We start from the raw sequence: 11559 nt of genomic DNA, 5'->3' as shown, positions 1-11559 counted from the left end.
GTTGTTCAGCTTGTAAGGCACCACAACTGCTTCCACCCACCTCCATCATCATCATCATCATATGAAATTACTTTTTGTCACAACAAAAAATAGTGGCTGGTAAAATATTTGAGTGGCTGGTAAAAAATTTTGTCCACCAGCTACTATGGCTGGTGGACAAATTTTTTAATTTCCCCCCCTGGGCGAGACCTGATCTAAACTCCCGCTCCCAGCTGTGTGTGTTTGTTTTGCAGCCTTGCGTCCCCGTCGGTGTTTGGGCTTTGCAGCAGCAGGCGCTCCGTTTCGCGTTCCCCTGCAGACCGTTGTTGTCTTTTTGCTCGGCGTTGGAGGAGCGGCTCTTTCACGGCGTGGTGTCGGGCCCCCGTAAACCCCCCCCCAGGTGTGGGTGTCCATCACAGGGTTTAGGACCAAATACAGCCGGGGGGCCCCACCCCCGTCTTTTTTCCTCCACGAGACCCTGTAGGTGTAGCTCCGCACCTGGCCCTGTGGCCCCCGCTGCAGCTGTGGAAGCACCATCTGTGCACACTGACACCTCAAACTTCTGTTTTGTTTAGTTTTTTTAAGGAAAGTGCAAGAAGCACAGGGTTTGTGGGCACTAACACCACCCCCCCACCCCCCGCCCTCAGTGCACCACCGTCTTAGAATAATCAGCATGGCCAAAGTGGGCTGAGGTGCTGGCTGGGGGCCAGAGGGTGGCCTAAAACTGTGTCAGCGTGCGTATTTATGGCAGCACATATAGACAGAACCCTCTTGTCACCTCTGAGAAAGAGCTAAGATTAGCTTCACCCCCTCTGCCCAGCATGTCTCACCGTTCTGCTTTTAGCCTGCTCCCCTGTCTCACGCCGCCCCTGTCCCTCCGTCCTCCGTCCCCTCCGCTGCCTCGGACTATTTCCAGCCCCGTTTGGAGCTCCGTGGCTTTCTCGGGTTTCAGGGCCCAGTTTTCCCCTCATAGGGCTATGTGAAGTCCGGGAGCGGCGTGTCGCCCCGAAGAGCGCCGCAAATAACATCTGCTTGAAATATTTATCAGCGGGACCTCTTCGTCCGTGCAGGAGGTCGTCACGGCGGCCGTGGCTGCGACCTGTGTCCACCGACGGGTTCAGAACCTGCTGAGTGTTTTTTAACAGAAGAAATCACGTGTATTCACAGAAAACAGCACTCCATTTGGTGCATACAGTATGTGATTGGACTGAGCTTGCAGGAGTTCTTTCAACACCCAGATTATCTACACCAAGGATTGTCAACCAGTGGCCCCCGGGCCACATCCGGCCAATGAGCTCTTCTTATCCAGGTCGCGAAGTAACAAATGAGTCATTAACGAGTTCTGCACGGTCCTGATACAGGCGTCAGCTGCAGCTCAGCTCAGAGGGAGTTAATGAAGCCAGAGCTAGGACTGCTGGCTTCCAGCTCATCCTTGGGGTTTATAAACTGCGGCGGTAGTGTCATGCTGCGGGAGTGGCTGACTGCCTCAATAAGATGGAAGAAAGTCATTTGTCCTGTGTTCAAGTGCCTTGTAGTTACAGTTACTTCTTAAGGTTGACGTGAGTTTCTTGAGATCAGGAGTTCATTATCATCTCCAGATTAGTTCCACCCAGTTTCATCAGTCCGTGCGGCTGCTTTGACTCGTGAAGACTGTCTCGAATGGCACACGTACTGATCAGCTTTGGATGCCTTATTATCCCGGGAAAACAGGCCTTTCTTACCTGGAGGTGATGATATAATCGAACCCCTGTCGCAACAAAACAGTCTCTGTTATTACCAAATAACGACTAGAAGAATTTATGTTGAAAAGTTAGCCTTCATTTCTGAACGTGCCCTTTCTCAGCTACTGTAGATTCGCAAACGAAGTCACAGAAGGAAGAAAAAGTCGAAAACCCCTTTGGAAAAACAAAAGAACAAGGTAGCGCCATCTAATTATGACAGCAGCGATTGATATAAACAAAACAGGTTACCAGAAATATAACCTATAATGGCTGGAAGCCCGTTTGCACCACAGAAAAGACAAAAATTGTGAAATGACATATCATAAACTTTCAAAGTTGTAATTATGAGTGTCTCGGCTGAGCCGTGTTGTGCTGCCAGCAGGGCTCCCCTGCAGAGCTCCGGACAGGCCGCTGGGAGGCGCTGTTCCCGCGTGTTACCGGGCAGAGGAGGGAGGAGCTCCGCAAGCCCCGCCCCTCCGCCCGTTGACTCCGGGCTCGCGGAGAAGACGCCCTTAGCAACAACGCGCAGCTCGGTCGGATAAGACACTTAGCCCGCTCCGGGGAGGGATTTCACAAAGTTCGGCGGAACGACGGGATCCTCCGCTTGCTCCTGCGCCAGACATGGGGCTCGTGTGCAACTCGTCCGTTTCTGTCAGCTAGCCGTCCCAGAGGAGGACGAATAATCCCGGGGGAGAGGCTCGAGGAGAGAGAGAGGTGGCGGTGGTTGGGTTGGGGGAGCAGCAGCGCTGTTTGCTAACTACCCGAGTCAGCAAACCGGGACGGGAATGGTGCTCTGGACCGGCTCTTTGTACCGTCAGAGAAAGGAGAGGGGTACGAGGGCCAGGCCAGCGAGCTGTGACATCTGGACTCAAACTATTTTTCCCTCAGAGGGAGCGGCTTCACTCCGGACCGGTGGTGGTGTTTTTTTTTTTACTATTTTTTCGTTGCGGTTGTGCGAGCTAGCTCTGCGGCTAGCTGAAGGGGAAACGACCCCCCTCCCCACTGCCTGCTGACAACCGAGAGCGAGGCTACACGGTGCTGCTTTTGTTTTTAATAACAAATAAATTAAAAAAAATAAAAAGGAGGACGGAGCCCCTGTTAAAACCCAACAAAAAAGAGCTAATTAAGCCTGTAAATAAAACCACAACTCGAGCCGGACAAACACTGAAGGACTTTGAAGGCGAAAAAAAAGTTGATGTTAGCTAAATTAGCTAGCGGCTGATAAGAAAACATTTTCAAATTTCTTATACAAATCTACCTGGGACTTTTATTTCTCCCCCCTCCTACTTCGGATGCTGGAATCACCCAATAATTGCAATTATGATGATAATAAGCAGAAAACCAGAGGGTCCGATAGCAACAGGTAACCACAACAAAGTTTGTTTTTCTTTTGTTTTGGTTCTTTTTGTCATAATTCTTGGTTCGTGTTCTCATGTTTCCTTGTCTTGGGTTCGGTTTACACTGGAGAAACAACAAAAAAAAAGATTAGATGTCAAAACATAGAAGCTGCAAGCATGAGTGTGAGCCACAGGTAAATGTTAGATTTTGAATTAGTTGAAGGTTCATAAGATGCAGGCTGTAAACATGTTTACTTTTGCTTTGAGCCTCCTTATCAATCGTGGATCCTCCTCTGTGTGTGTAAGTGTGTGTGTGTTGTAAAGGTTTTGGACCATAATCCAGGAAGTGCAGCCTTGTTTCCCCCTCCAACTCGTAAGGATTTACAATAATTGTCTCTTGATATTAGCTGCTTTTGGAGTTTGCACCATGACTATTGTGGTTGTGATTGTTTTACAATCCTTTTTTTCCACAGCAGCTTTTATTTTAAGGTGTACCAGGATGTTTGGAAGAAAATGGATTGCTTTAGGGCCTCTGTGTCAGCTGTGACTTATGGTTAATGCTAAAAAAAAGAGAGACTTGGAGTACCAGGAAGAGGTGGAGGACATTTTATGACCCATGTTTCGCTGCAGCCTGGTTCCTCATGCTCAGGTGTAATCAGGTGGATGCCGGGCTGTGTTGGTGTGGTTTGAAGCTTCTGCGCAGGAAGGGATTGGGTCTGTGTCACGTTGTGTTACGCTGCCGGTTGCTGTGCCGCGCAGGTTTGCGGAGCACATGTATCCAGGCAGCAGGTCTAATCTGTCCAGGAGCACCCGGCGGGGCCTGTGACACATCCGCACATGGTTACAACAAAACCCCGGGGGGTAGTGGGGGGGCTTTTATTCACTCACAAACAAACAGGCTCGGGGAGAACAGGTTTGCCCGGCGTCTTGTTACCGAGGCGTCGGCGGGCTCTGGAAGCTAAGACGACCGTTTGAGACGAACAGACGGCCGATGGGCTTGTCTCTGCCGTCGTCTGCTAACCGCCCCGAATGCTCCCCTCATCCATCCACTCCCGTCCCAGTCTGCGTCATCTCACGTTACTGCAGGTGTTTGGGTAGCGCCCGCGCCAAGAGAGGTGAGCGTGAAACCCGGCACCGCCGAATGGCTAAAAGCCCCCCCCCCCACATCCATCTCTGCCGGCTCCGACGGCGAGCACACCTGGTGCGTGTGCCTTAAATGACTTGGCCTGAATGGACAGATGGACAGATGGAAAGATGCTGTCGTCACAGAGGCATCTGTTACCCCCATTAGGCCAATAATACCACTTGCAGCGCTAGCGATCTGGGACCCTAAGCCCCGTCTAAGCTGGTCGGGTCAGGGCTCTGGCTCAGGATACAATGTATCGAACACAATAGACACAATGGTGTATTTGCTAATAATGGCCTTTTCACTGTAAATGTGGTGGCAGGCAGCCATCCGTTCCCACTGGCTGCTGGGGTTTGGTTGAAAGGATCTGTCAGGCTGTGACAAATCGTTTGTTTTAGCATCAAGCTCGTTTTTTTTTTTTGTTTTTTTTTTAATTGAAATTTGGGATTGATGAGAAAATCAATGAGACTTTGCCTGCTTTAATCTACCAAGGGATCATACGGAGAGACTTTAGATCCACTCTTTAGATGTTACTAATGATCGTCATCAACCCTTTATCCTTGTGTGTGTGTTACGAATTCAGTTCATCACTCTGATTTGTTTGCGCACGTCTGTCCCTCCAGCGCGCCACGGTGACGGCCTGTACGACTCCTACATGAGGACAGACCACATCCTGAAAGACGACGCAGATGCAAACACTCCTTCTGGGTTGCCCCCGATGCCCAAACACACAGTGAGTAAACACACACACACACACACAGCTAGTTAAACACCGTTTCCTGTGCTGGGACTTTGTCTTGAGACATCCTTTTCCTCAGAGAGGAACACTGTGTCTCTTCATCACATTTGTCCTCCTCCTCCTTCCTTCGGTCCTTCTCTGCTGATTAGGAAGTCGATCTCTTACTTTATCTCTCATCTCCACGAGAATACTGTGATCACATAAGTGATATTGATTGACTTCCTGGGGCCATGTGAGAGTCATAGCTCTCTGCGACTGCTGATTAGACAAAGCAAAGTGGACGAAGAACGAGTTTAAAGCAGTGTTTGACATCGCAGAGGACACGAACACACAGCACCGTCCAATAGTTTACATCCTGTTTGGCGTCCTCTACTTCTTGAGGAAAGGTTATGAGCAATTACTATTCCTCCTGTTATAGATGAGCTTCTTGAACGACCTCGGTTATAGTTTAATTCTGACAAGCTAACAGGAAGTCCGACTGCAGCCGGAGTTTCATAGAGGTTCATGTGAACGCTTATTTTACAAGCTTTTGCATCATCACGGGTTTTGTATTACACGGTTATTTACATAGGTTTCTGTTCGAGTGTAAACAGCAGCGTCTAGCTGTAGCACTTCGAATGCAGCCTGGGGCAACTCGAGCAGGAATATAATATTTCTGCTGGAATGACTGTTATATAGTGTTTACATGAACCATTTTTTTGAGTTTGAAGTTGACCTTTGGCCTCTCTCGGTCCGCTCTAATCAGCTCATGTTTTCAGTCAGAATTGAGACTGAGGTTGTTCAAAGAACTATCTACAACAGGTAAGATGGTACTTGTTTTTAACGTTCTCACAGAGCGCTGCTTCAAGAGCTCAGCTATCCCTTTTAGTAGTTTGACCCACATATGTCTTCTATTCAGAAAATTATATTAAGAGCATCACAGCCTTTTCTGTTCCAGTAGATTCATCAGCTGCTGAGCTGCGATCCAGTTGGAGAACCTTCTTCTTGTTGGTTTTTCTTCTTTACGTGTCCTCTGCTGTAGAAAAGTGCACACACGCACAAACAAACAAAAAAAACAGCGATGCACGCCACATCAGAGCAGAAAGGCCGTTTTGATATATTGTAAAGATTTATTGGGCTTGAAAATGTGACCCACAAACAAGTTCGCCAATCAACATCTCCCCCCCGTCCGCCTCCCTCCTTTTCTCCGTCTCCGACGCCCGTGGAATCCTCCATCAGAGGCCCAGTTTCCTCTTCTAGTCGTGCTCACAAAGGTACTGTCTTCTAGTCGATATGACAGACTGTAGACGACTGTATCTGTACAGGTAAATTCATTTCTGCGCTGTAAGGAGGGTGTAGGAAAGCAGCCGCCTGCGTCAGTTTTACCATCCCGACCCAACTTGAAGGTGGTTCTTTCCTACATGTGTCGAGTTGTGGAACGCTGTGTGTGCCTCAGGGACAAAGAAAGACACACTTAGGTGCCTCTGACGGTGAGGAGATTAGCCTGTCTCCATCTGCTGCAGCGTACAGATTTGCACCGGGGACTCGTCACCCTCGGTAATACCTGCGGAGGAAATCTGCTCCCCCTCCGCAACCCGTTCCGACCCACACTCTGAAACACTTTCATCTGGTTTTCACCAGTCAGTCGTCGCCCGCTCGATGCGGTTACAGCGCCGCACACGTGGAGAGCTTTGATTTTTTTTTTTTTCGTGCCGCCGTCCACGTGTTCGCGTGAGCGGAGCGGCTGACGGCGACGCAGCTGCTTCTGGCTCAGCAGAAGGGATTCTGATAAGTTACAGCTCTGTAGTTACACGTATGGAAAACCAAAACCGCTGTCCCCGCCTCTATTTTCGCACTCAAGCTTACAACACAAACACCTCGCCATCAGCCGAGTCCTCTTTCAAGGGAACGCGTCAACACCTGCTTTTAAAGACCAGTTCCTTGATGCGCTCGCTTTAGATCGGCTCTCCACTCCCAAACCGCTCAGCCGGCAGGAGGGAAAAGAGTTGGTATGAAAGACAAATGAGTGGAACGTTAACGTCCTCGTCAGGGATCCTCCGCTGGAAGGTTGTCAGGATGTCTGCGCTGCTTCTATAGTCTAGGAGTATAATCTAACTTTAATGACTGACTTTCTTTTTTTACTGTGCTCCATAATCTTGTGGAGGGGTTTTTTCCGCTGGTGAGAACCAGAAAAGAGGAGGGCAGACAGTGAGGAAGAATGAATTCCTGGGGTTGCCTAAACTCTGTGGTTACTGGAAAGACTCCGAGGCTTGTTTTTCAAACTCTTGCAGTCCCCTTAACAATGGCGGGCGACATGGGCTTTTGTGTTTTGCGAGCAGATTTGCGGTAATGTGACGTTTTGTTCCGGGTGTACACGCGTTACGGCTGATACCCGATCACATTCTAGCTAGCAGCAGGTATCAGGCATTTTTAGAAACAAATAAATAAAAACACTCAAATTATTTCAAAAAGTTAAACATCAGACTTGACAAACCGAGGATTCTGGTGTTGATATAAGCTAAGAGTTTGCTTTCACCTTTGATATTGTCTGTAGCAGCTGTTAATCAAACAATGAGGCGGGGACAGAGAGGTTCTGCTTATCACTTCTGCTCGGGTGTGGGTTTATAACCTCCGAAGCATTTTACAGTCAGACTCGATTTAAATCCAGTTCACCCAGTTCGCCGACTAAAAGCCTTGCTACGCTTCCTTGTTCCCCGCTTTTGACCTGAGAGTCGGCTGCTGTTTACGCTGGCAGGAAACAAAGCCTGAACCAGATTCACTAGCCATTTGAATTTTAAATGCCTTTGATCACAAACAAATCCACTGAAGCACCTTTATAGTGGATTATGGTGAGATGAGTGAAGACGTCTCTGACAGCTCCTTCAGTGCGTTCACACTGTGGTATAAACGTCTGTCCTTCCTTCCAGGTCGTCAGTAACAAGACTGTAATGAAGGATCAGGTGACCGTACGAGGGGGCCAGCTGAAGGTCAAGCACCTGTACGAGGACTCGACCAATAACCGCAAAATCAACACCATAACTGCGACGATCACGCAGAACGGCGGCAGCGCCGGTCAGACGCCCACCAAGTCGGCGCCGGCCTCCAGTCTGTCCAAGGAGCACAGCGTGGAAAGGTGAGGAAGACGCAGCGTCTGGATTTTTTTTCTAAAAAAAAAAAAAAGATGTATGAGAAGAGCATTGGGTTGTTGATCCGCCGTGTTCGCCCGCAGCACCGAGTCCAGCAAGGGCTCCAGCAACTCGTCCGGCTCGCACGGCGCTGGGAAGGCAGGCGTGAAGATCTACGCCCCGCTGACCCCCGACCAGGCGCTGAGACTTTACCGATCTCAGCTCACCGCTCTGGAGCAGACGGAAATCCACTCCTACCCCGGTATTTACTTTGTGGGACCCAACGCCAAGAAGCGGCCCGCCGTCACCGGGGGCAACAACAACTGCGGATATGATGACGAGCAGGGGGGCTACATCCACGTTCCCCATGACCACCTGGCGTACCGATACGAGTTCCTGAAAGTAAGACGATTTTTGTTAGCAGCCACTTGAATAGGTTAATTTCTCCGGTTAAGTTAAACTAATTTATTTTTTATTTTTTTTGCTCTTTTCAGATAATTGGTAAGGGTAGCTTCGGACAGGTGGCTAAAGTGTACGATCACAAGCTGCATCAACACCTGGCTCTGAAAATGGTGCGCAACGAGAAGCGCTTCCACCGGCAAGCGCAGGAGGAGATCCGCATCCTGGAGCACCTGCGCAAGCAGGACCGCAACGGCACCATGAACGTGGTGCACATGCTGGAGAACTTCACCTTCCGCAACCACATCTGCATGACGTTCGAGCTGCTCAGCATGAACCTGTACGAGCTCATCAAGCGCAACAAGTTCCAGGGCTTCAGCCTGCTGCTGGTCAGGAAGTTTGCCCACTCCATCCTGCAGTGCCTCGAGGCGCTGTACCGGCACAGGATCATCCACTGCGACCTGAAGCCCGAGAACATCCTGCTGAAGCAGCACGGTCGCAGCGGCATCAAGGTAACGCCGTCCGCCCCCCTGACAGGTTTTAACCCTTTTCCTTCCCGTAACTGCACTGCTCAGTTTTCTCATTTTTGGGGTTTTCTTTCTCGCCTCTGCCAGGTGATAGACTTCGGCTCCAGCTGTTTCGAGCACCAGCGGGTCTACACCTACATTCAGTCCCGTTTCTACCGCGCCCCGGAGGTGATCCTCGGCTCCCGCTACGGCCTCCCCATCGACATGTGGAGCTTCGGCTGCATCCTGGCCGAGCTGCTGACGGGCCACCCACTGTTCCCCGGCGAGGACGAGGGCGACCAGCTGGCGTGCGTCATGGAGCTGCTGGGCATGCCCCCGCAGAAGGTCCTGGAGCAGGCCAAAAGAGCCAAGAACTTCATCAACTCCAAGGGCCACCCACGCTACTGCGGCGTCAACACCCTGCCGACGGGGGCCACCGTGCTGACGGGCTCGCGGTCCCGCCGCGGCAAAACGAGAGGCCCCCCCGGCAGCAAGGACTGGAGCGTGGCGCTCAAGGGCTGCGAGGACCCCACCTTTACTGACTTCTTGAAGAAGTGCTTGGACTGGGACCCCTCGTCCCGCCTTACCCCCAGCCAGGCCCTCCGGCACCCCTGGCTGTACCACCGGCTTCCCAAGCCCCTACCGGAGACAGAGAAGAGCCACGGGGCCACTGTGAAGCCCCTCGCCGAGCACCACAGCACCTCCTTCCCCTCCATCCTGGCCAAGGGGGGGTCGGGCTTGGGCTCCACGGCTGCCAGCAACAAACTGAAGAGCAACATGATGGGAGACTCGGGGGAGGCCATACCTCTGCGCACAGTCCTTCCTAAACTCGTCTCCTAATAAAGAGGGAGCCACCGAACCTCCTCCCTGCCTCCGCGCTCCTCAGGAGGAGTCCGCAGAAAGTCTTTTTATTTGTTTCCCACTGAGAGGTGTCGACACCCCAGTTCCTGCTTTTAATATTAGCGAGACAAAGACAAGAAAAGACTATTAATAAGAGCATTAAAGTTTTGTTTGTTTGTTTTTTTACAGGGGCTGTAAAGTTTCAGTTTACAGCCCGTTGATAAGGTTTGATTTTAGATAAGGCTTTAAAAGGTTTAAAAAAACACACACTTCCTTGTGTGTTCGGACAGCTTTGTTAAGGAGAAAATGTTTTTAACCTTGATTTCACACAAGTGTTTTGTACTTTAGCAACACAACAAAACAAAAGCAAATACTCGAGCACACCTGCACTGTCACTTGACTCATTTCACACAGGACGCCGCCATTTTCAGACGTTTGAAACTTGAAAAGGGCTACAGAGATTATACTTTTTACATGTTAGTTAGCAGGAAAATAAGTTATCAGGACGACAACAACGAAAAAAAGAATCATGTTTTAGTATCCGGGCAAAGATCTTTTCTGCACACGACGTAAACGTCTTTTAAACTGGTTTTACAGGATTGGCGTCTTATTTTTTTTGTAGTGAATAATGACAAAGGCATTCATTTTTGTCATATTTTGATCTTCTGTCCTGCCTCCCCCGCCGCCTCAGTGCTTGCATGTCAGCTCATCGTGTGACGTTAATGTGTGTGTGTGTGTGTTTGCTTTAGCTCCGTGGGGCTACCAGGAAGACAGGAAGAGCCAGTCACGTTTGAACCGGAGCCCCCCTCGCCACAGGGAGAGAGGTTTCCAAGGTACCGGGAGAACCAAGTGTTTCTCAGGGAAACGTCCTTTTACTGTGACTCACATCCAGCTGAACACGCACGCAGATCTGTCCACCGAGAGCGAGAGGCGCAATTTACGATTTTTCTGTCGAGAGTATTNGGGGGGGGGGGGGGGGTAAACATGCTCCACATTCTGACCTAGATTCACTCGGCTCTAACCCCCCCTCTCCTCGTCTCTCTCTCTCTCTTTTCCTCTCGCTCCGTCTCATCATGTAGGGCAGGGAACCTCTTTAACTTGCATAAATAGTGAATTATGGTGCTGTCCAAACCAGACACGGAGACGCGTCAGGTGCACGTTGATATGGACCACGCCGTTTTTAAAGAGTGCGTTCTCTTGTCCCCTCGTTTTTTCTAAGTGACACCGTCAGGGATTTTTAACTTTGTATGTATATATATATATATATATATATATATATATCACACACACACACATAGAAGTGGTTTTTAATGCTTTTCACTCAAAAGGATGTAAACCGTGACAGGAGGAGAGGAGAGGTGGTGTATTAATGCGTCAGTGGGTCGGTGTTCAGCATGAGATCACAGCCTGTTAGAAGACTGAGTGACTACATGAGAAAAAAAAATGTACAGTGATCAAATGAAGTTGTGATAGTTTCTTTTTCTACAAAAAAAAATAAAACTACTGTTTTAAAGTAAAACCTGCTGCTTGGGGGTGAGTTTTGTTCTGATAACGGGTGAACGGGTGAACGTTCACTCCTGGATCCATGTCTGTGTTTTTTTGCCATCTGACACCTCTGTGCGTCCCGAGGCGCAAAACACACCAGCAACGGGCCCCGACTGAAGTAGTCTCAATTGGGTGAACTAGATCTCAGGCGCTGATATGTCGGCGAACTTTGCGGATTAACGGGAAACTGATGAATCAGCGGCTTGGTGTTACCGCCACTTGTTACGAAACGTTACAAAAGATAATTATGGAGAAATGATGAA

General features: G+C 49.7%; 1 protein-coding gene across 1 annotated transcript; it reads left to right on the top strand.

The window, feature by feature from the left end:
• Positions 1-2208: 2208 nt before the first annotated feature.
• Positions 2209-11270, top strand: dyrk3 (dual specificity tyrosine phosphorylation regulated kinase 3). Its single transcript, XM_017416003.3, has 6 exons — positions 2209-3063; positions 4787-4896; positions 7809-8014; positions 8111-8408; positions 8501-8917; positions 9020-11270. Exons 1-6 carry the CDS (start codon positions 3021-3023, stop codon positions 9749-9751), a joined length of 1806 nt encoding a protein of 601 aa, XP_017271492.1. The 5' UTR covers positions 2209-3020; the 3' UTR covers positions 9752-11270.
• Positions 11271-11559: the final 289 nt, after the last annotated feature.

Source organism: Kryptolebias marmoratus, linkage group LG4 (genome assembly GCF_001649575.2).
Source record: "Kryptolebias marmoratus isolate JLee-2015 linkage group LG4, ASM164957v2, whole genome shotgun sequence".
Classification (NCBI taxonomy): Eukaryota; Metazoa; Chordata; class Actinopteri; order Cyprinodontiformes; family Rivulidae; genus Kryptolebias; species Kryptolebias marmoratus.
This window is presented reverse-complemented; position numbering and strand designations above follow the sequence as displayed.

Excerpts from the sequence above, each read along its gene's own strand:
- dyrk3 (XM_017416003.3), top strand. The coding sequence starts at position 3,021 with ATGATGATAATAAGCAGAAAACCAGAGGGTCCGATAGCAACAG. Across the intron at positions 8,409-8,500 it reads ACCGATACGAGTTCCTGAAA|ATAATTGGTAAGGGTAGCTT; the intron begins GTAAGACGATTT and ends TGCTCTTTTCAG. Across the intron at positions 8,918-9,019 it reads ACGGTCGCAGCGGCATCAAG|GTGATAGACTTCGGCTCCAG; the intron begins GTAACGCCGTCC and ends CGCCTCTGCCAG.